The 21,450-nt window shown below is 44.4% G+C and overlaps 1 protein-coding gene across 15 annotated transcripts in view; it reads left to right on the top strand.

Moving 5' to 3' along the window:
* Window positions 1-2,242: 2,242 nt before the first annotated feature.
* MYO5A (myosin VA) overlaps window positions 2,243-21,450 on the top strand; it is a 103,242-nt gene continuing 84,034 nt past the window's right edge. For all 15 annotated transcript variants that reach the window (XM_037394592.1, XM_037394586.1, XM_037394589.1 and 12 more), the window contains exon 1: window positions 2,243-2,362. In XM_037394592.1, the coding sequence (XP_037250489.1) occupies window positions 2,336-2,362 (27 nt within the window). In that variant the 5' untranslated portion in view covers window positions 2,243-2,335. The remainder of the gene's footprint in view (window positions 2,363-21,450) is intronic.

Raw genomic sequence — 21,450 nt, 5'->3', positions numbered from 1 at the left:
TAAAGTAATGAATAAGTAGTCAGTCTAGATAAGTTACAAACAGGTTGTTTCTTGCCAACTTTCAGTGTCCCCAATTCCTGTCCTTAATGACAGATTTGAAATCCTGGTTTATGCAAATTGTGTCAAATCATAGCATATTTTGGACTCTGATATCTATTTTTTGCTGGGGCTTATAATTACATTTGGCTTTGAGCTCCAGCTGATACAGTAATCCACAGTCCGAGCGAACTCCTGAAATTAGTGTCTTTGAATTTAGAATAGAAACCATCCTGAAGAAAGGGTATCAAATATTGGATATGAAGCAGCACAGAGTCAGAGGGGAGGTTCAGGTCCCTTCTGAAAACAAAACTGTTGAGATTTCTGTGGTTCATACATCCAGATTCTTAGATTAAACCTATTAAAGGGGGATGATCGCACTCTTAAATATGTGCTGAACATGCACGATGACTGGTAGCTTTAGTATATATCTCTCTGTCTTGCCATAGTGTACACATGAGGAGCTGCTGTGCAAACTTCTTGGCCAAAAACCTCACCCCTGACCTGGCCAGAAATTCACATGAAAGAGTTCTGGGCTTCTCACAGGGCTGAAGGAAAATGTCCAGTTCTGCTGATGGATGTGAGCCTCCTAGGCATGGAACAGTAACAGTAATTGTGGCTGATAATCCTGGACATACTGGCAGAACATGGGGAGGCAGGTATTTTTTTTAATTCAATTCTCATTTGAGTTTCAACTCTGAACAATTCCAGCAAAACCAAGCTTTTAATCTCTTCTCTGAAATTACTAACCTTAGTTTACTAGCTGTGAAGACTGTGCCTAATACAAACAACTCTAGGTAAGGCTCCATATTTTCATCTTAACTGTTTTTCGTTTGTGCTTGCTACTTTCTCCATCTCCTTCAGTGAGAAGCAGTGAAGTAGATTGATTATAGCATGTATTGGGAGTGTTGATTTTGGGAGTCCAGATAGTAACAGCCAGAAGTAGAAATCCAGCTGAGCTGATGAGTGATTTTTGAGCAGGTCACCCACCTCTTTCATGGCTCATTTTCTCTGTACGATGGGTCTGTCTGTTTATTTGATAGTTGCAGCAAGTGTCAGGAGTACAGTTACTACCCATGGAATACCGAGCTGTTATTTGAACAGTTGAAGTTCGCCAAGATGATACCATTTAGTAAGTCAAAGCATTTCGGTGGAGAGCATGGCAAAGATAACAGTTTCAAGCTTGTTTTGTATTTTGGATGGCTTGGACTGTGGGATGCCATGCCAAGGTGAAAAGGGAGAATGCAGAAAGACAGCAACAGCTTTCAGTTCTGCTGTGGAAAGCACTCTTGCCATAACATGACCTGTAAAAATTACTCGTTAATGATTCATAAAGCAATGAGGTGCTGTCTCAAGAGCTAGCCAGAACACGGATTACGCCTTTCATTCCTTTCTCCATGGATGTTCAACTTTTCAAGGATGTGTGCCTTCATTTCTTGGTGAGAACTGGACTTGCTTATGGGAGCAACTGTTTCGGGCCCAGTTCTCTTTGCTGTTTTCAGTAGTGGTTTGAATCATTAAAAAAAAACCAAGCTGGAGGAGGTTGTAAGCAATTTGAAGGATGGGATCAGAGTTGGAGAGCGAAGACAAAAAAACCCTGAAAACTTGGCACCTGAGAAATACACGCTGAAATACAGGATGGGGATAGCTGGGCGGGCAGTGGGGTGGCGGCTGTGACCCGGGCAGAGCGCTGGAGGGGCGGCGGGAGCGCGGCCCCTGGGGCAAGGGAGCGGCCCGAGAGGCCGGGGCGGGGGAACCTGAGGGGGAGCGGCCCGTGAGGCGGGAGCGCGGCCCCTGGGGCGGGGGAGCGGCCCGTGAGGGCGGTCGGTGCTGGGCCTCAGCCCGCCTGGGTCGCCGCGGGCGCGCAGCGGCTGGACAGCGGCGGGCATCAGCGACGCGCCCGGCGGGGAAACGCGTGATTTGTTCAGTCCGGGGGAAGGACGGCAGCAGGGTCGGGAGGAGGGGAGGGACACCAGCTCTTGCTCAGGCGGCCGGAGGCCGCGGCCCTCCCGCAGCCCGGCTTTTCGGTCGGCGGCCCCTCCGGCAGCGCGGGGAGGGCAGCGGGCAGCGCCAGAGGCCGGCCGGCCCGCCCGCCCGCCGGGGGAGGCCCCGCGCCGCCCGCCGCTCCCACAATGCACAGAGCGGCGGCAGCCCCGCCGCCCGCCAGGTAGCAACATGGCGCGCCGCGCCCGGGCCGCCGCCTGAGCATCCTCCCTCCCTCTCGCCCGCCCTCCCGCCGCCGCCTCCGCCTCCCGCCGCCGGGCTGCCGCAGAGGGGCCGCCCGCCCGCGCCCTGCGCCATGGCGGCCTCCGAGCTCTACACGAAGGTAGGGCGGCGGCGGGGCCGGGGGCTGCGCGGGGGCGGGCGCGGCGGCGGCGGGGGGAGCGCGGCCCGGGCGAGCGGCGCAGCGGCAAGGCAGGGCAGCGGCGGGCGCTGCCGGCCCCGGCCCCGACGGTCGCCCCGCGGCGGGGCCGCCCCGGCGGGAGCCGGCGCCTCTCCCCAAGATGGACCCGCATCCCGGCGGGGCGCGGCGGCGGGGCCCACCGCCCCCGGAGCGGCTCTGCCCGCCGGGCCGGGCGGGGAGGCAGCGCGGGGGAGCCGGCCTTGCCCGCCCCGGGCCCGCCGCGGGTAGCGTGGCTGCACCGCCCGCGCCGTGTGCGGCACCGACTCGTGCGGCACAGGCGCTCTGCAGTTCAACTCGCCGCCTGGGTGACACTGCACCTTTAGGTTGTGTTTGTTCCCCTGGCAGCCGCTCAGGAGCCCTACAGTCAGCAGCGATGCGGTGCGTGGCTCTCGTGCGCTTTTCAAACAGACGCTTTTCCCATCTTTTTAGTCCTGTGCGTTAGTGTCTGTCATCAGCTGCCACCTGGAAGCAGTTACTCCCTGCTCGTCTGGACGGTGGCAAAGCCTGCAGATCGAGAGCTGTGGAAACGATTCTTTGGGCTGCTAGCCAGGCATTGTTTTCATTGCTCTGCCTTGATCTGCTGTAAAAATCTGAAAAAAAAAGGACAGACCACAGGTCTTTAAGGGCAGAAGTGATGACTGGGGTCGCCAGAACTGCTCACCACAGGACAGCATTGCAAACTCCAGATACTTCTTTCAGAAAGCTTGCACAGTCAAAGTGTGTTTTATTGAAAGCTGTGCCATCTAGATCCTCGAGCCACTTTATGAAATACTCCAGAATTACCCCCAGTCTAGTTCTTTGTGTGAGGAGAGAAAGGAAAGGAAACAGGCTTTTTGTTCTGGCAAGAATAGTTAACCTTATTTGTAGAGTCCTCTCACTCAGATGTGATAAGACAGTGTGTTAACTGTGCATCAGTACAAATCCAACTGGACAGTCCCTTCAATAGGCTTGACCATACCTGAATATTGTATTTGTGTAGGAGAGACTGAATGTGAGGAAGTGAGGTGAGCCTGCACCCCTTTAAGGATGCTGAATACATTAATTGTTACCAGGCATCTTGGTGTCTTGTGCCTCCTACAAAGTATCTCTGTTAACTGTCATTGCAAAACGGGATGAGGATTAGCATTCTGGTCAAGAGAGCAATGGTACTGCAGAGTTGTTTCCAAGTGCCCAACAGACCTCCTCTATGTAAGGAGTTATTTTGGAAAGGTATTCTGGATTTATCTCTCTCTGTGGGTGTTCTTATTATGGAGTTAAAGTGTCTCGTAAGAAGTTGATGAGAAATACTTCTTTTTTTCTTTTTTCTTTTTTTTAATTTCCAACCCCATCTGACCTTGAATTCACTTCCTAGAGTGGTTAAATCCTTTGGTCAGAAGGTGCCCTGAAAATGTGGATTCCTGTTGTCTTGGGATTGTTTAACAGTGGAAGGCTTAGGGCCCCGTGTGGTTCTTGAGGAAGGCATGGCTCTGAATTGGGTGCCTGGGTGGGAAAGCTGCTGGGTGTTCAAGAGAGACTGTCTCTGCTCTCTTCCCTCTCTGCTGACTTTTTCCCCCATGTAAAGCCATCTATCTGTTTAAATCGCGTTCAGTATCTCATCCTTGATTAAGTAACATAAATAATGGATTTAAGGTCGTAGCATGCAGAGGCAAAAGTAGTGAACACAAACAAGCGCAGGAGTGATCCTGCTCCAGTAGGGACCTGCTGGATGACGAAGGCCAGCGAGTTTGCTTCTGTGTTTTACTCTCACACCACAGGCTGTTCTTGTCCTCTTTAGAGCCATATGTAGGCACAGAAAGAGCGACTTTCACGTCTATTTTATACTGGCAGGCACGAGTCAGGATTGTCATTCAGGGCAGCTGCTTAACGTACCAGAGCTTCCAGCATAGCATCGAGGCTTAATGTATGGTGTTGGCATAGATATTTTGCTGGTGAGCAGGGTAGTGTGTGAATTTGCAGCACATCGTTGCTGGCTGTGTGTTTGCACGTGTGTGTCCTGAAGTGAAGTACCTGGCAGCTGTCTTACCCTCTCCTACTGGGAACCCACGTCCCAGCTTGCCTGAGTTGTTCAGGTAGCTGTGTTCATGCGAGTTACTTGGAACAACAGTTGGTAAAATCATATTAATGACTGGATGACCAGTGTTGCAAAGAATTTGTCAGCATCTCTTCAAATGTTGTCTGAGAATGGGAGAAACAGACTTCTTATTTCTGGCTATTGTTTGTGGAAGTGAGGTGCTCTGCTGCATGCTTCAGTGTGTCCAGTGTTGCTAACATGCACTGTTAAGCCTTCAAATTTGGTCTCTTTGCTTTCCAGCATAAAAAAATAGCACCCACTGACCCAACCAGATGTACTGTCTTGAAAGAGCGTAAAGGAGCTCTTGCTTTCCCAAGCTAAATTCTTTTTTTGTCAGAAAGCAGCAACACAAGTTTTTGAAGAAGTCGTGCTATCGCTATGAAAATCTTACTTCTTTGAGGCATCTGGGTGTATGTCTGAACCTGGTGACCGTAGAGGCGGCTTCATTGTTGCGCATGGTTGTAGTTAATCTGGAAATTTGGATTTAAGTGAAAGGACTGTCTTGAGCTCTCACACAGGCTAGTTACAATGGACCCAAACAAGCTTTGTGTTCCTGTGCCCAGTGATGCTGCAAACACAGATTCTGCTTGAAGGCATTAGCTTCAGTTTTGGGGTGCAGCAGTTTAAAACTGCGCCATGGGTTGTATCCTAGGCATTCTTATTTAAAATATTATGCCTATGAGCTCTGGTTAACTTGTCCTGTTGGGTATCTATCACTGGCGGGTTGGTGGTCCTGCTGTAGCATCATTTCTGAAAGTTTTGGTTCTTTGACTCTGGCAACAAACTTAGGAGAATCTTGATGTGTTTCCTGAATCACTGAAGCCCTGCTGAGTGGTGCTCGGGTGTAGTCAGTCAGCATTTCAGTAACTGTTGACCAACAACAGTTAGATACCTGCTTCTGCTGACCCATAAGAATTGGTGGGGACAATGTAGGCCATGTGTCAGCTTTTGTTAAGTGTAATCTGCTTTCCTTGGAGATTAAGAACAAGTGAGAACATTTTGCCTAGACCTCGAACTCATCTGACTTCTCTGCACTGGCCAGGTTTTGTGTGAGATTTGTGATTTTCAGGTGTGTAAAACCAACCCCCAGCACATGGTCTCATTGCCTGTACATGAAAATTGATGAAGCAGATCAGACACTGTGTTTATGCCACCTCTTTTAAAGTCAGAGTGAAGAGTTAACATCAGTCATTTTTGTTCTCCTTTTTCCCTGAGTTTGAGTTGTTTCTGTTTCACGCTGTGCTTTGCTAGAGCATGCTGCTTTGCCCTCTTGGGATTTCTGTTTCAGTTTTGTGTGGCTGTGTGCAATGGACTTATTTATGTATTTATCCATTCAGTCAGGCATTAATTTATTTTTATTCTTGTTGCTAACAATGTGTTCCTCCGTTTCCAGTATCTTTGAGATTAAGGGCAGCTAGCTTCAGCTAGCCTGCTCCTAATTTAGGGCCTAATCTAATTTCAGTTTGAGTGAATGGAAATATTCCTTGGAACACAGAGGAATCAGTAAATGGTTTTTGCTGGAGAGTACGGTCTGGGCAGGCTGAACTCAGTAGCCTGACCTTCAGTCCTGCTGCCCTCTCCCTGAAATGGTTCAGTTTGAGGGTTTATAAGCTGTAAACTGAGTTAGGGAAGTGTCAGAGGGAACTGTATAGAACAAAAACCCTGCTTGTGTGGTCCCCAGTGTTGCAAGGAGCCCTTTCTTGCTTTCCTGGGGGTGTCTGCGGGCAGCTGCTTCAGTGGGAAGCCAGGGTGTTAGGAGACTTGGTCTTCCCCTTCAGTTGTGCTGGGCCCTTGCAAGCGAAAATGGCAAAAGGCAGATTCTGACCAGGTTATGGCTCTTGGGTACGTTAATGGTACGTGGGGAGGGAAGTACAGCAAGAACCAACCTGAGTATAAGACACAAAATGTAACCGTGTTTCCTTATGTCTGTGCTTATTACTGGGTTTTTCTTGGGGGTTAAGAAAAAGCAGCCTTAATTATGTAGTCTTGTGTATTGCTGTTCAAACTATTGGATGTGACATAAGTGTTTTCTGCATGTTAAACAGTAACCAGTTGTCTCAGTAGATCGCTGCTTTGTTCCCCGAGAGCAGTGCTGCCTGGTAAAGCAGAGGTGGGAGTTGTTCATCTCCACCACAACCTGGGTGTGCTGCTCTGCTTCGGAGTCGGACCCGTGCGGTGCGGCTCAGAGCAGAGAGGCTGTTGCGGAAGTCAGATATGTGCTGTCAAACAATTACTTCTGCAAATGACAGTGAGCCTTTACAGTGCATTTTATAACTGTCTCTGCCTCTTCTAAAAATCTAGTGCAGCAGCAGAAGAGGGGATATTTCAGTTGCTTTTCTGCTTTGGGGATGTGCTGTGTCACTGGAATAAGCATGGTGGCAATTCTGCCAGTGACAACTCACAACTGTGTGCACCAACTTTATTCTTGCCTTTAAATTGAAGGTGCTGGGGATGTAATTACTCAGCAGTCTAACAATACTTGGTTTAACCTAACCTTGACATTTTATTATGTTTTTGTAAAAAAAAATTTTTTCTTGTAGTCGAATGCCAACCACGTCAGCCTAACAGAAAACTAGCTTTCTAATGGCAGTTTCATGACATGTCAACAATCCATTACTCTTGTTAAAAGAAACTGTGAACCTTGGGAAGCAAAGTGAGCTATGGTGTGAGTCAGAGGCCGGTCTGTGCCAAGAGCTGCTCCCCTGGGCACTGAGTGTGTCCGGAGGAGGAAATAATACCACCCTGGGCAGGTCAGTGGGGCTGGAGAGGTACCAAGCTGTTCGTGAAAGCTTCTCACAGCCCACAAACAGTTTTTGGGAGGGCATATCCTGTAGGTCTAACAGAACGCTGAAAGTGTAGCATCGTTGGGAGCTACTTTGGGGGGGAGAAAGAGATCAAAGCTTTATATTAAAAAATAGGTATTTTTTTTTCTGTAGACATAATCTTGAAAGTTGTGTGAATTCTTTGTTACATGTAAAGAATAGTTGTGAAGGTCCCATTTATAGTAATTGGTCTTATTTGTTTAATTCTTTGAGTTATTGTTTAATGTTAAAACATTTACCTAATAATTTTGGTGGATTATGTGGGATCACCCCCAAACTGTCATCGGCAATCCTTGCAGAATAGTAATGTCTGTACATTGAGCTGTCACTGATTACTTGCAGTCTGTTTCTACTGCAGCGATTTTATAGCATGAGCCAGATGGCTTAGGTAATGGATTACTATTATTTTTTAGATAAATAAATCACCAGATAAAGTGCTGTTGAGCTCCTGCTATGTCAGGAAATGTGTGCAATGACCATCATTATCTTTTGGTGAGCCACAGAGCGCTGGGCTGAGTTGGAAGGGATAGGCGGCCAGTCAGGCAGATGTACCTGGCTGCTAGGGTCTCCTCATGGGGTCTTTGGGAGTTTAATCCTCTCCATGTGTTCTCTTAACAAAGTAATTTCTGCCTGTCTTTAATGAGACCCATTGTTTAATCTCTGCAGGACTAAAGAAAGCATTTTTGTTACTGAAATTTGCTCATTGAACCAGTTGAATTGGAGGAAGTCACAGAAACGTCCAGTATCACAAGGTTTCACTGTTTCTGGATGGTCTATTTTTAATAGGATTTAAAAAAGCAAGAAGTGATAGTAAGATTAATTGTAGATGGTGTTTCAGCTGTGAGGGAATGTCCTGGGATAGAGGTAATCTTCTTAGTAGCTGGTGCAGTGCTGTGTTTTGGATTTGGTGTGAGAATAACATAGATAAGCTAACAGGCTGATGTTTTTAGTTGTTGCTAAGTAATGCTTATGCTAAGTCAGGGACTTCTCAGGTTCTCAGGCCCTGACAGTGAGAGGGCTGGAGGGGCACCGGACATTGCGAGGGGACACAGCTGGGACCTGGACTAGCCGAAGGGGTATTCCGTGCCATAGAACATCACGCTTAGCATATAAAGTTGGGGGAAGAAGGAAGGGGGGGACGTTTGGAAGGGTGGTGTTTGTCTTCCCAGGTAACTGTTACCCATGATGGAGCGCTGCTGTCCTGGGGATGGCTGAACACCCGCCTGCCGCTGGGAAGCGGTGAATGAACTCCTTGTTTTGCTTTGCTTGTGTGCGTGGCTTTTGCTTTGCCTATTAAACTGTCTTTATCTCAACCCACGAGCTTTCTCACTTTTACCCTTTCCGTTCTCACCCCCATCCCACTGGGGGGGGAGTGAGCGAGTGGCTGCGTGGGGTTGAGTTGCTGACTGGGGTTAAACCATGACAGGGAAAAGCAGTGCACAGCTGGCAAGTCTGCTGTCCTGTGGGTACCAGCGGGATGCTGCCTGGATTTCTGGCAAGTCAGAACAGCCTCTGAAGCAGACCTTGGAGGAGCCAGCCACTTGGGGTGTCCTGCAGGGACGTCCATTGAATTCAGATTTCATTACTTGAAAACACAAGGCGTACACAAACCAAATATTTAACTATTTGAAGTCTTGCTTATATTATTGGAATTTTTGACACCTGCATGTATATACAGGCATCTGTACAGACATTGCTGGTTTAAAAGGCATCTTGGCAAGGGGAAGATGATAGACCCAGTTTCACTTGGCACTGTCAAGCAGCAAGAGCTTCTTAATAAGAGGCGATGGTTTGTTTTACGCCTCTTGATTAAAGTCAGCTTAGCTTGGTTTGCATGTATGAAGTTAGGGATGAGCAGAGTCTGAACTCCTTTACTTGGTCAGGTTTTCTTTTGTGTGATTGAGGGTGCAGAGGTTATCTGTGATCTAATTTTGTGCTTGCTGTAGTACAGCAGTGTTTACTATTATGTGTATCGTGCTTGACTCAGATAGTGAGTATTTGTACAGTTGGGCCAGGGCCAAGAAACGGCTTTCGGGCAAGGCTGTTGTTCCTGGTGCTTCATTAGCAAACTACTCAAACAAGTTGAAGCAGCAGTGTGCAACTTCTGCTTGTCTTCTCTGCTGCTGAAACAGCAAGGAAGAACTTATTATTTTCCCTTAATACTAGGTGGTTCTTGTTGCAGAAAACATGGTGTTAAGGTCAGAATAAACCCATGGTTCTGAGAAGTTTTTGTCATGTCTGTGACTTTGACTCATTCCTCAAGCTATGACTTTCTGCTTAAGTTATTTTCATAGATCATAACCCCACTCATGACACGCCACAACAGATGTATGTTTTTGTTTTGGCGGTGATGCTCCTGAGAGTTTGATTGGTTTAAATTGGTAGGAAAACCTTTAAGTAGAAATGCGTTAGGTACAACATTAAACCTGTTACATAAAGGTCATGAGGCTTTTTGCACAGTAACTTTTTCCTTTTGTTGGCTTTACTTCTGAGCTGCATCCAGGATGGGGAGTTGTATGATTGGGTTGCTAAGGCCCTGTTTACTAATGCTAATAGCAAGGCTTTTAGTGACTTTCCTGGCAGAGAAGAGTGCTTTCACGCCTGTGCCAGTGCCACCCTTTGCTTAGGACTGCATCATTTCCTCTTCACTCTCCGTGTTGCTTGGCTCTGCTTAACCCTGGGTTTGCTTAAGCCTGATCCTGCAAAGATTTATCTTTATTCCATGTGAGTAATCACATTGCTTAATTTTATGCTTTGAAATCAAGCATGTAAATCTGAAAGATTGCACCTTTTATTCTCTTATTTCCTCTTACTGCAGGGAAATAACTTTGCTGTCGTATACCTGCTCACAATAATTTGTGTAGGAAAACAAGGGGAAACATATCCTAGGGATGTCATCAAGTTCTTTGTGTTAAGCTCTGTGTATGCATTGTTGCAATAAGTTAGGGCCTGTCTACTTAACACCCAATTTTAATATTTAATAGCAAGAGTGTATTTTCAGGAGTAGTTTTCGCTTTCAGGTCTCCCACCATCTCAGGGAGGTAACAGTTTCACTCATCTTCTTTTAGCATAGCCCACTTTCTCGGTTTGCTACAGGCAGCAGCCTCATGTGAAATACTGTGTGAGATGGATAACCTGAACTTCCCAGCACTGCACAAATGTGAAAAGCACCAGCATTATCGAGCTGATGATCCTGATGATTTTGGGGTCTTCCTGTTCCTGGCCATCTGGGTTATAACCTGCACTTTTCACAATATAGCTCAGTTAATTGCAGTATTCAGTAGTTTTGTTTCTGTATATTAGTCTATTTATATACAAATATAATGTAAAGAGGAGAACAGTGCTGGCTAAAAGGTTTGTGGGGGTTTTTCTGTTTGTTTGTAAAAAGCAGATAAGTACTTGGTGCAGTTACATTAGAGGAGTGCCCATCTTGCTGAATTCTGGGCATTAAGCAGCTGGAATGTAAGCACAGGAAACTGTAGGCACTACTAATAAAGTTTAAAGATTTTACTCCTACTGAATTTGTGTGGATTGCAGATATTGACCCAAGTTCTGATGTCAGTATCTGTGAATTTTAATGCAAATTCTGAAGAAGTTGGAAATGGATTACTTACAAAAGCAGAGATCTTGTGTCTTTACACCATCTGTTCTCCTTAGTGGCATGGATTTAATTTCTTTGGCCTGTTAATCAGGGACAATAGCAAGAATTGTCACGGATCTTTCCCTGAATAATAAATGGCATGGAGGTACTCAAGGCTGCGGTAAAGCTTCTTAAAATTGTAAGGGAGAAGTAGGTACAAACCTAACATCAGATAAGCTGGTATGAATGAGAAGTCACCATGCTGGTGAAGGGTCTGAGGGAGCGGTATGAAGATTAAACTGGAGCAGAGGCAGTCAGGAGTGCAGATTGCAGCTGTGCCTGCAGGGTTGTCTTTCAGTCTGTTACTTCCACGCTGTTTGGTGAAAATTGTGGTTATTTTCTGAAGATCTTGAAAGCTGTTGCATTCCCCTCATCACTCACCAAGTCTTCATTTTTGCCTTTTAACCTCGCTTCGGGTATGACTGTAGGAAGGGCTGTCAGGGTAATTCACACAGAATAAAAGCTGCTGCCAGTAATTAGCAGGAGAAGTGGTTTGCTGAAGTTATTTGGCTCTTAGGAGACAGCGGGGATGGTTGAGAGCAGACTCTTCCAGGCTACTTACTTACATTGTGGTCTGATGAGAGCCCTCACTTTAAAATTAAATGTAAAGCCTAAAGCAGCATTGCTTTGAAGAGCTCTCATTCTGTCTTTGTAGTAGGTAAGACGGGGGGGAAATAACGTGTGACGTGTCAAGTCAGTCAGTTTCATCAGCCCGACATAAATGCCTCCACGCAAATGCAGGTAGATGGGGAATAAACACGAGGAGTTAAGAGAACGCGCATGCCTGCAGGGCTGTGATCTTATTGGCGTCACCAGAGGGATGGGATGGTACCTGTGGAGTGCCGGAATGGAAGGATACACAGGCTTTTTAGGAAGGAGCAGGGAGGGGAGGTGAGAAGGGGGTGCTGAGCTCTGTGTCAGCGACCAGCTGGAGTGCACGGAGCTGTATGCCTGGGCAGGGATGAGGAGCCCACAGAGAGCTTATGGGGCAGGGTTAAAGTGAAGGCAGGGACAGGTGACATTATCGTGGGGGTCTGGTACAGGCAGGAAGACCTAGCAGATGAGGCCTATCTGTCTATAGACAGATAGGAGCAGCCTCACCTTCGCAAGCCCTGGTCCTCATGGGGGACTTCAACCCCCTGATATCTGTTGGAGGGACAGCACAGCAGGGCATAGGCAATCCAGGGGGTTCCTGGGATGTGCATTGATGATAACTTCCTTCTCCGAGTGACAGAGGAGCCGAAGAGGAGAGGGGCCACGCTGGACCTTGTTCTCACCGACAAGGAGGGACTGGTGGGGAGTGTGGTGCTCCAGGGCAGCCTTGGCTGCAGTGACTGTGAAATGGTGGGGTTCAAGATCCTTAGGGCAGCAAGGAGGGTGCACAGCAAAATCGCTACCCTAGACTTTGGGAGAGCTGATTTTGGCCTCTTCAGGTGTCTGCTCAGTAGAGTACCATGGGGTAAAGCCCTGTTGGGAAGAGGTGCCCAAGAAAGCTGGTTAAATAATCAAGGATCACCACCTTAAAGCTCAGGAGTGATGTGTCTCAACAAAAAGGTAGTTGGGCAAAAATGCCAGGAGCCATGAAGTCTTGCTGCAATTACGGATGGTGTCTTTGAGTTCTTCTGTTTGATTATCATAAGACAAGAGAATTTTGAGATTACTTTGTAATTTACAGGAGGACACTCTTGCTCTTTGTAGAGCCAGAGGCATAACCTAAAAATACTATGAGTTGGTCTAACAATGCAGGAATTCATTGCCCCAACATAGCTTGTCACACGTTACTTTCTGCAGACTCCATGGATTATTCATGAGTATCTTTAAAGCAGATGACCTCAGTTGTTTTGCTGAGGAAATCAGAGAGATTCCCAAGTTGCCTTATGAGTTAGTGTATGCTAATACAAGAAGTGTACATGGAGATCAAGCTTATTTTGCCTGGAAAGGAAACGCCAACAGCCTCCGAAAGTGCTGAAAATCTGTGTTACAAGAGATACGGGATGGAAATAGATGGTTTAGACTATATGTATGTTAAAGTAAGTAGAATATGTTTTGTTGTTTTCTTGGTTTTGACATAGGTGAAGGCTATATAGCCAATCATATAATAGCTTATAAATATAATAGTTTATTAATAATAAAGGTTTAAAGTAAGTAGAGTTTTGACTTAGGATCTGGAGATATATAAAGATGCCTTTTTTCAAACATACCAGACAGTAATTTCATTGTTTAGGACATTTTCTCCCTTAGAAAAATCTTATATGTGGAGAAGCATTTGCAGAAGTTGTTAGAATTTCATGTCAGCATGCACTTCTTCCTTGTGACAATCTTATATATTGGAAATAGGAAGGCAATATAAACTTTTTGCAAACAATCAAATAGATAATGCTTGTGGAGAAAAGGAGTGGAGTAGTCTCTCTAAGGCTAAATATGGTATACAATTTCCAGCTAGCCTGAAAGGTTCTAATTTCACTCCCCTCTCCAACACAGCGGTGTCTTCCCTGATTTCTCACGGTAATCAAGGTTAGAAATGCACTAATGACATGAGCTGGACGGGGCAGTGCTCAGGTCCCGGCGGTGCTCGCAGCCCAGCTGCGCCCAGCGACTTGTGTGCACTTTTTGCCCGGGGTTTTACCAGGGCAGGGCTGACAGTGGCAGGGGGAGAAATGCAGCTGCTTCGGCTGAAATGTTCCTGAGAGCAGCACTGTGGCCGTTAACCCTGGTTCTGCTTTCACAGCTTTGCCCAACACTTGCGGAGGGCTCTTTGGGAGGTTTAACTCTGCTCGCTGGTTTTAAGTTAGAACTTGCTGGATCACAAGATTGCAGGGTGGTCAGCGTTGGCAGGGACCTCTGGAGATACCAAGTCATTCTGGTTTCCTTGCATGGGGACATTACTGTTAATTTCCCATGAAAAAATGGTGGGACTACACATAGCTTCATTAGATGTGCTTCACTGATGCCAGGTTGCTTGTTATAATATGGCAGAAAAAAATGTCTGTATTGAGGACTTGACCGTAATGACAGAGTTATGTTCTGGGTAGCTGAGTATAAGACTAGTTTTCCCTGAATAAGTCAAGTTAAGTCAGTAAAAGCTCTGTTTTGGTGATCTAACTACATCTCAGCCTGGGGCCTCTGTGTTGTTCTAACAAAAAATGATCAGTTCATTTTTTACTTTTAGAACCTCAAGCAGGTGTTTTACTTTCAATGTGACTTTTTTTTTGTGGGGCTAGGATTAAATAAAAAGAATTCTGTTTGGACTTGAGCTCAGCTTTACAGAAGGATGCTCAGAAAAGTACAGCCTTGTCAACTATCAAAAGTTTATACCAAATATCTTTCCTTTAATTTTTAACTTTTAAATTAAACTTTCACAGTGAAGTCAGTGATTGTCCGTAATCCACATGTTTTACAGATACCAGAAAATTTAGCCTTATTTCACCTCTGTGAGCTAGGTGATCAGTTATGGCTCCACTGCTTTTTTCTTAATAACTTCTTGTTTCAAACTCCAGCGCTGTAGCACGGCACGGCGCAGTGCATCTGTCTGATCAATGGAGCCCTTTATTTTCCCTTCCTGCCTAAGCGAGTGCTCGATACACCAAATAATCTCATGGCAGTGATGCAGATGGCCCTGCTAAAGCAGGGGCGCGGAGACAAAAGACAGTGCCTTCTCTTTCTGCCTGCACGAGCCCAGGATGCGCAGCCAGCTGCAGCCAGCGCCATGAGCCCCTTCTGTCCCCCAGCGAGACTTGGGCTGTGCTGTGCGGTGCGAGAAACGATTCAGTTACCCTGCCTGCCTCCTGTGGGTGAGGTTTCTAGAAGCTTTTGGGAAAATAATTGTAAAAGGCTTCTGTAAGGTCTTAAATCCATTTAAGAACTTCAGAAAATGAAATCCAACATTTCGTTGTGTGACATCGACGTGTAAAAATATATAAGAAACAGGAGGGTCTTGACTGAATTTGTACCGGTGCTCTGGAAACAATACTTATTTCAGCATTTAGTTAGTTATGCTGTGAAGTCTATATTATGGTTTGCATCATCTTAGAGTTGAAACAAGATCATACAACAGCTTGTTTCATTTGCCCTCATAGTATTTGTTTTCTTGGATCTTAAATTCAGGCACCCATGAAGTTAATCATGACATGGTGAAGGTTTTTTTGTGTGTATTCCTGAAGTACTGGCTTTTGAAAATTTTTTGAATTGGAGAATTTTTTAATATACCCACAAAATTCACTGTAAGCACACAGACACAAAATCGTGCATCCTTTTCCTAATACTATTTTTTTTGACACAACATGTTTCATTAGCTTAATATTCAGGGGATGGCTGTAGCTGTTTCATTTGTCCTTATATTTCTTGTGGCCACTCTTCTACAACTCTTGTAACATGTTTTTCAGGTTGGATGAATTAGGTGTTTTAAGGCAGACTTATAATTAAATTCTTTTTGAAATCACTAGCATATAATTCAGTGTTGGCCATCGTTTTGGTGGTATGGATCAAAATGCAATACAGCGTATGCCTCTCTGTGTGTATATGACCTCAAATGAAGTTTTACATGAATCAGAATATGTTCCTGTTGCTCCGTCTGGGGTAGGCGTCACGGTTCTGCTTGGCATTTCCGCTGTTCTTCTTGTGGTTATTCAGTTATTCTGTGTCTCGAGTAGTGACCAAAACATTGGTGGTTTTGCTCTAGCTGTAATTGCTGTCTTTCTTGAAGGTCTTTCAGAGCCACGTTCATTCCTTTGACATCTCAGTGTATTCCTGACTGAGATTTTATTAAAAAAACCCAACAACTTTGCTGCATTCACATCTTACTTATACCAATGTACTTAAGTTTTTTGATTTATAGTAATGCATACTTCTTTAGACATTTAATTCTTGGTACTAGTTACAAATTACATACTGTCAGAGTAAAAATGCAGTGAGCTCACATCCCTTTGACAAGGGCCTGGATAAAGGAACAGGGCTGCCTTCAGTATTTACTTAAAAATTGACATAAAAATTGCAGACACTTTCGCTTAGCAGTGTGAAAGCGTAACACTGAAGAAGCATCACTTTACAAGAGTTCCAGCTTGTCACCAACAATCTGAGGAAGGGTTGTTGACAGGAAGTCTAGAAATAGAAATTGGGGATGCAGGGAAGGATGTAGCTGTGCATCCCTTCCAGCACACTGGCCAGGCCAGCGTCTGTCCCAGTCTTTGTGTGACACTCTGTGAAACGTCTTTTGTTTTGCTGTAATGGATAATATAGCCTTAAGCTCTGTCAGAAGCTTCATGTGGGCAAATTCGTGGTGTACCCAGGTGGTGCTGCATGTGACTTCCCATCGCCGTGGTGAGGTTTTCAGTGGCGGGTACTACTGGCATCACAAGCTGAGTAAGTCGCTGAGTAAGTCACTGAGTACGAGATGGAAGCCCTGGCCGCTGGCTGTGAACGGCTGCTTGGGGAGGGTGGAGGAGACCCTGTGAAAGGTGGTCTGTGAAATACAACAGGAGCTGACAAATGCTCGTTCCCTCATTAGGGGGCTGAATGAGCAACATTTTGATAGCTCAAGTCTTGTCTGGGTTAGTAATGACAGGGTGTAAACCAGATCTGTCTCCCTCCTTAGAACATTTTGAAGAGAAGGTCAAGTACAATAACGTAAAATGCAGAAAGCTATGTTTTTAAAGATTAAGAAAATGACAACTTTTAAATGTTTCATTTGTTTTAACTCCTTAAAGATGTTTCTTACAAAACCCATATCAACTACAATCTGGGAATATAACTGTTCTTTGATAGATTTGATAGTTAAAAGTAAACCAGAGTTTTCTGGCTCGATGTCAGGCCCAGTGTGTAGATTTTCAGGGGTGTAATTTTCTCTGAATTTCAGTGGAAAGGTTGCTAATAATTTTAAAATGTAAAGAAATAAAAACATTTACATTTCTGTTTGCTGATCAAAGTTGCCTGTAGTAGCATGTATATATATATACATACTGTTGCGGGTTTAACATTTTTTGCATCACTTTGAAATATGGTGAAATTTCAGGTAAGTATAAGTCAATGGACATTTTTCTGGTGGTTGAAGAAGTAAAACTTGCTGCACTGATTCTTTGTGGGGTGCTGATAATTTTTGGTTGTACCTTGTACAATCGAGGCATGTTTGGCACACAACGTACAAGTTGTTTTGTTGTTACAGGTCATCAGGTCCTAAATGCAAAGAATGCCTTATAAAAATGCTTGAAGGAAAGAAAAAGAAAGACAGGAAAAAAAGGACTTTTATGTCTTTAGGATTCAAATGTATTAGTAGATGAAATACTCAAGTGCAAGAGATATTTGTCATTGAGCTGCGGTTCAAGGAGTTCCCTTGTGCGCGGTGAAGGATGCGGTGCCTTACCTGCCTAACCTTGCGTGCTGCAGGCGCTTTGACCCAAATTTGCAAACCCAGTGTCAGAAGGAAATTAGCAAGTTGGTAGTGGTGGTGTCCTAGGGTGGAGCTCAGAGCCTGGGTCACCACTGTCCCCTGGATGCTGTTTGGGAGCTCTGCTGTGCCCCATCAGGGAATTCCCACCAGTCAGGGTAACATGGGGCTTCTGATCTTCTTATTAGGTAAACTAACTACATGAGATCGTTTTTTGCAACATTAATACATTTGGAACATGAATACAAACTGTCACATATATTTTCCGCACTATGTATCATGTTATAAATGTTTTTTTTAAATGAATGCTTTCTAAATATCAGGCCTTAAACTGTAAAAGAGGTATGTAAATGGCTGAGCTTGCTGAGCAGCAAGGCCAAAAATATGCTCCATGCCAAAAGAATGTTACTGTCTTTAAGAAAATTGATAATTTTTTTTCGATTCTTTTGCAAAGTTAATGATACCATTTCCTCCAGGCTGCAAGAAGAATTTAGATGAGTTGGTCAGAGGTTTTGCAGCAGCCTGCTTGTCATGGAAATGCTCTGCTTTCCAATCCTCCCTGGTTACTTGGTATTTTTATGAAAGGAGAGTAAAGTCTTGTCTTGTCAAGCTGCAACCGGCAGCAGCTCTTTGTTAAGAGCAGTGCAGTGTTTCCTTGGGACTGCCTCTGTATCGCAGGACAGACAGCAGAAATTTTAGCGGTTTCAGCAGTGGAAGAAGTGGGACCTCCTCCTGCCTCATGTGTGACTGATCAGGATCTCTTTGTAGGGGATCCAGGTTGGTCAAGTTAAGACTTGTGTTCGACCTGTTACTCACCTGGCCATGCATCTGCTGATGTTGTTAATATAAAAGCTGAAGGTTTCTGTTTCAAGTGTTTCTAGGCTCAGTATTATCATCCATGGTGGTGGCACTGTGAACCAAGTATAGGGGAAAATATAAAGCTGAAAGGAAATTATTCTAATAGCATCAAATTATGTTTTCAGAGCAACCCAATCCAAGGAAATCCCACAGCTCAGATACAATTTTGTAGTAAGTTTGCATTTTGCATAGATAAGTTCAACACTTCTGTTGCGTGAACTTTTATGACTTTGTGTTCTGTTTTGTTGTCATTTCTCGCTAGGATAGATGCTTTTTCCAGCCTAATAATTCAGCCTGCTCTCTCCAGGGAGCCCTGTTCAGTTAGCCACAGGTTCACACTGAATGATTTTGGTCAAATTTGGCTTTGACTTTTACCACCTGTTGCTGTTCCATTGGCAGCTTCAGCTGGTGATGCCAGAATTGACTATATCTCCTTGGTCCAGCCATCAATGAACTGGTTTATTTGTCCCCAAAAAGGGGTAATTCTTGAGAGGTAGGAGGGCAATGCCTCTCGTAGGTTTTTCATGGTTAACACCTGAAAGACTGTGGGTTTTGAGGCTGTCTAAATAAATTAATAGATGATCTCTGCCAAAGGGAAAAACATAGAAGTTCACTTGTATGAGTAGATCTTGCTGAGGAACTGCAGACAGCTTTCTATGAGTTGAAATTTCCCTTTTCTTTTTAGGATGTAGATCATTTCATGAACTCTTTCAGCTCTTACCAAAAGAGCTGTTAAGCTGGGAAGATAGCTGTATCTCCTTCTGCAGTACTTGTGATTGTGCAATGGAAGTAGAAAACTATTTGACTGCTGAAGCGACTGCTGAGCCGCTTGCGTAGCTAATTCCATTTTGTCAGCAATGCCAATTAGTACTTCAAGAGGTTAATATCTCAGAAGAGAGGCTTTGTGAGTCATATGGTCTCATTTGATAATTATTATAGTCTGCTGATTTCTTCATGTGACCTAAGATGAAATCATGAGGTATGAGAGAATACTGCCATTTCCTATTATATTTTCTTATTACATAAAACTGTGGTAATACAGCTAGCTTTCCGACCCACCAGCAGAAAATGAAAACTTCTCCCTGTGTTTTTTTCCTGTTCTGGCCTCTTGTAGAGGCACAGTATAGGTATCAGTAAGCCATTGCCTTTCAGCAGCCCAGCTTGTCCTTCTTTGAACAAAGTATGATGATTCCACTCTTCCATGTGATTTTGGAGGTGGTGGAGTTTTTTACATTAGTCTGCTGTGGCTGGTAGACAGTCTAGACAAGAAACTGAATTTTGGAATTGTCCTGTCAATGTGCATTTAATTGTTTTCTTTCTGAAATCAAGGGTATCTCACCTGTGTGCCTTATACTTTAATTCAGATGTTTTTTTAAGCTTGTTTAGAGTAAGTGGCAGTCCTGTGAACGCCCAGCTGAAGATAGCTGTCTGCTGCCTCCAGCCCAGAGTGCCAGCGTGATGGTGTGGCTGTGTCATAGCGTGGCAGGATGGGCTGCATGCCCTCCCCGTGCCTCTTCCAGATGAGGATAAGAAGTCATCAGTAGTGAGCCAGAAACACACCTGCAGGGAGAGTACAACATTATTACCTGGGTAGGAAAGCTAAGTTTGTTAGAGCCAAATCAATACTGAAACACTATTAGTAAGCTTGGGGTGACATGAAAGGTAACAATATTTACCTAAAATTTCATTACTGCCTTTCCTTGGGTAAATCTTATGGTTATCTCCCCTATCAGCAGTTTTATTCTGGTGGATCCAAATTTGCATTGAACTATTAGAACGAGTAATATATTCATTGATTGTAATAAGGCACAATTTGACTAAATGTCATTTGATTCTAGCTGTAATTTTAATTGTCATTTCAGTGCTAGAATTTTAGAATTTATTGTCATTTTTAGGCTAGAATTCCCTTCCCTTTTTAGAAGGCTGATTTCTAAATCAGTGTCTAGAAGTTTATCGTATTTTAGTCTTATTTTAATGTAGTCATAAACTTGATCTTATATACTAGTAAACAGGAATAGTAGAGATACTAGAGTAATGTATTTCCTGAGAGAGGCTCCATCAGCAGTGGTGCTTTGCTTTCTGCTGTGGGGTTGGAGCCCACTAAAGGCTAGGTGGCAATGGCTTTTTAACATCAACTGATTATACAGAAGATAGAATGAAAATCTGATTTTGCAAATCATTCTGCTAAATTGATGAGGTGAGAATGTTGCGAAGTGATTCAGTACTTATAATTAGGAACATCTCTCTTTTTCCTCCCACCTGTTCTTTTTACCAGGTGTTTTATTTGGCAGGGATTTAAGGCTAGGCAGTGATGCTAGTGATGAAAAGCTACAGCTTAGTGCTCACAGGATGACTTTAATATCTGAAGGGTTATGTCATGAGGAAGGTTCAGCTATCCGTAGTAACCCAGTTTCTATGGTGATCTGTTTTCTGCTTTCTCTTTTCCTTCTGTAGACAGTAGAAAATGTACAGTTTCAGCTGAAAAAAATACAGGTGCCCATTTCATGCTGGCACAGATCACAGAGTTAGAAACCGCTACACAGCATTTGCTACCTGAAGTTAACAGTGTTTGTGTCTTACAAGGCTGCTGCTGCCATTTTTGCATCATGAAACATTGCTTTGTGTAGCCCAGAGGAAACCAGCCTTGCGAGGAAACCTGTTTTGTTAGACAAAATTTAAATGCTTTCCTCTTTTGTGTTACATTTACTTTGCATTCTGTTAATTCCTGTGATGAGGAGGAAGCAATTTCCCATCAGAAATACTGAGGATGGGGAACTCTTGCTATAGCTGGGGGTAGGGGGAGAAACCTGGGCAAAATGGGGTATGCATTCAGTCTTCAGCTGTGTCTGAACACCGTAGCATCTTTGCATTAAAATAAAAAACTTCTCTGCTTTCTGGCAGGGTTTTGATTTTTAGCGTTGGGATTTTTGTTGTTGTGTTTGGTGTTGTTTTTTTTTAATAAAAGAGAGTTCTGTGAACAGGTGCACTGTGGTAAGTTTGGATATTATTTATGAAGTTTTACAAGGAATCCTTTATTTAAAAACCAAGCGGAAAGGAAAGAGGACATTGATCCTGAGCGCACTCCTTGACTCTAATACTGCGCTTCTATTGTCACATCCTGGTTAATTATTTTGAAATTATTCTGTAGTCTCTGTAGGTTTGTACTTGCATTGGCTCATACACTTGTTAGCACGCACCTTCATTTTAACTGAGACGTTTCTTCGCCTGTGAGTTGTGGAT

The sequence above is a fragment of the Falco rusticolus genome, chromosome 7, assembly GCF_015220075.1.
Source record: "Falco rusticolus isolate bFalRus1 chromosome 7, bFalRus1.pri, whole genome shotgun sequence".
NCBI lineage: Eukaryota > Metazoa > Chordata > Aves > Falconiformes > Falconidae > Falco > Falco rusticolus.
The sequence above is the reverse complement of the archived record's forward strand: the minus strand, read 5'-3'. Positions and strand labels throughout refer to the sequence as shown.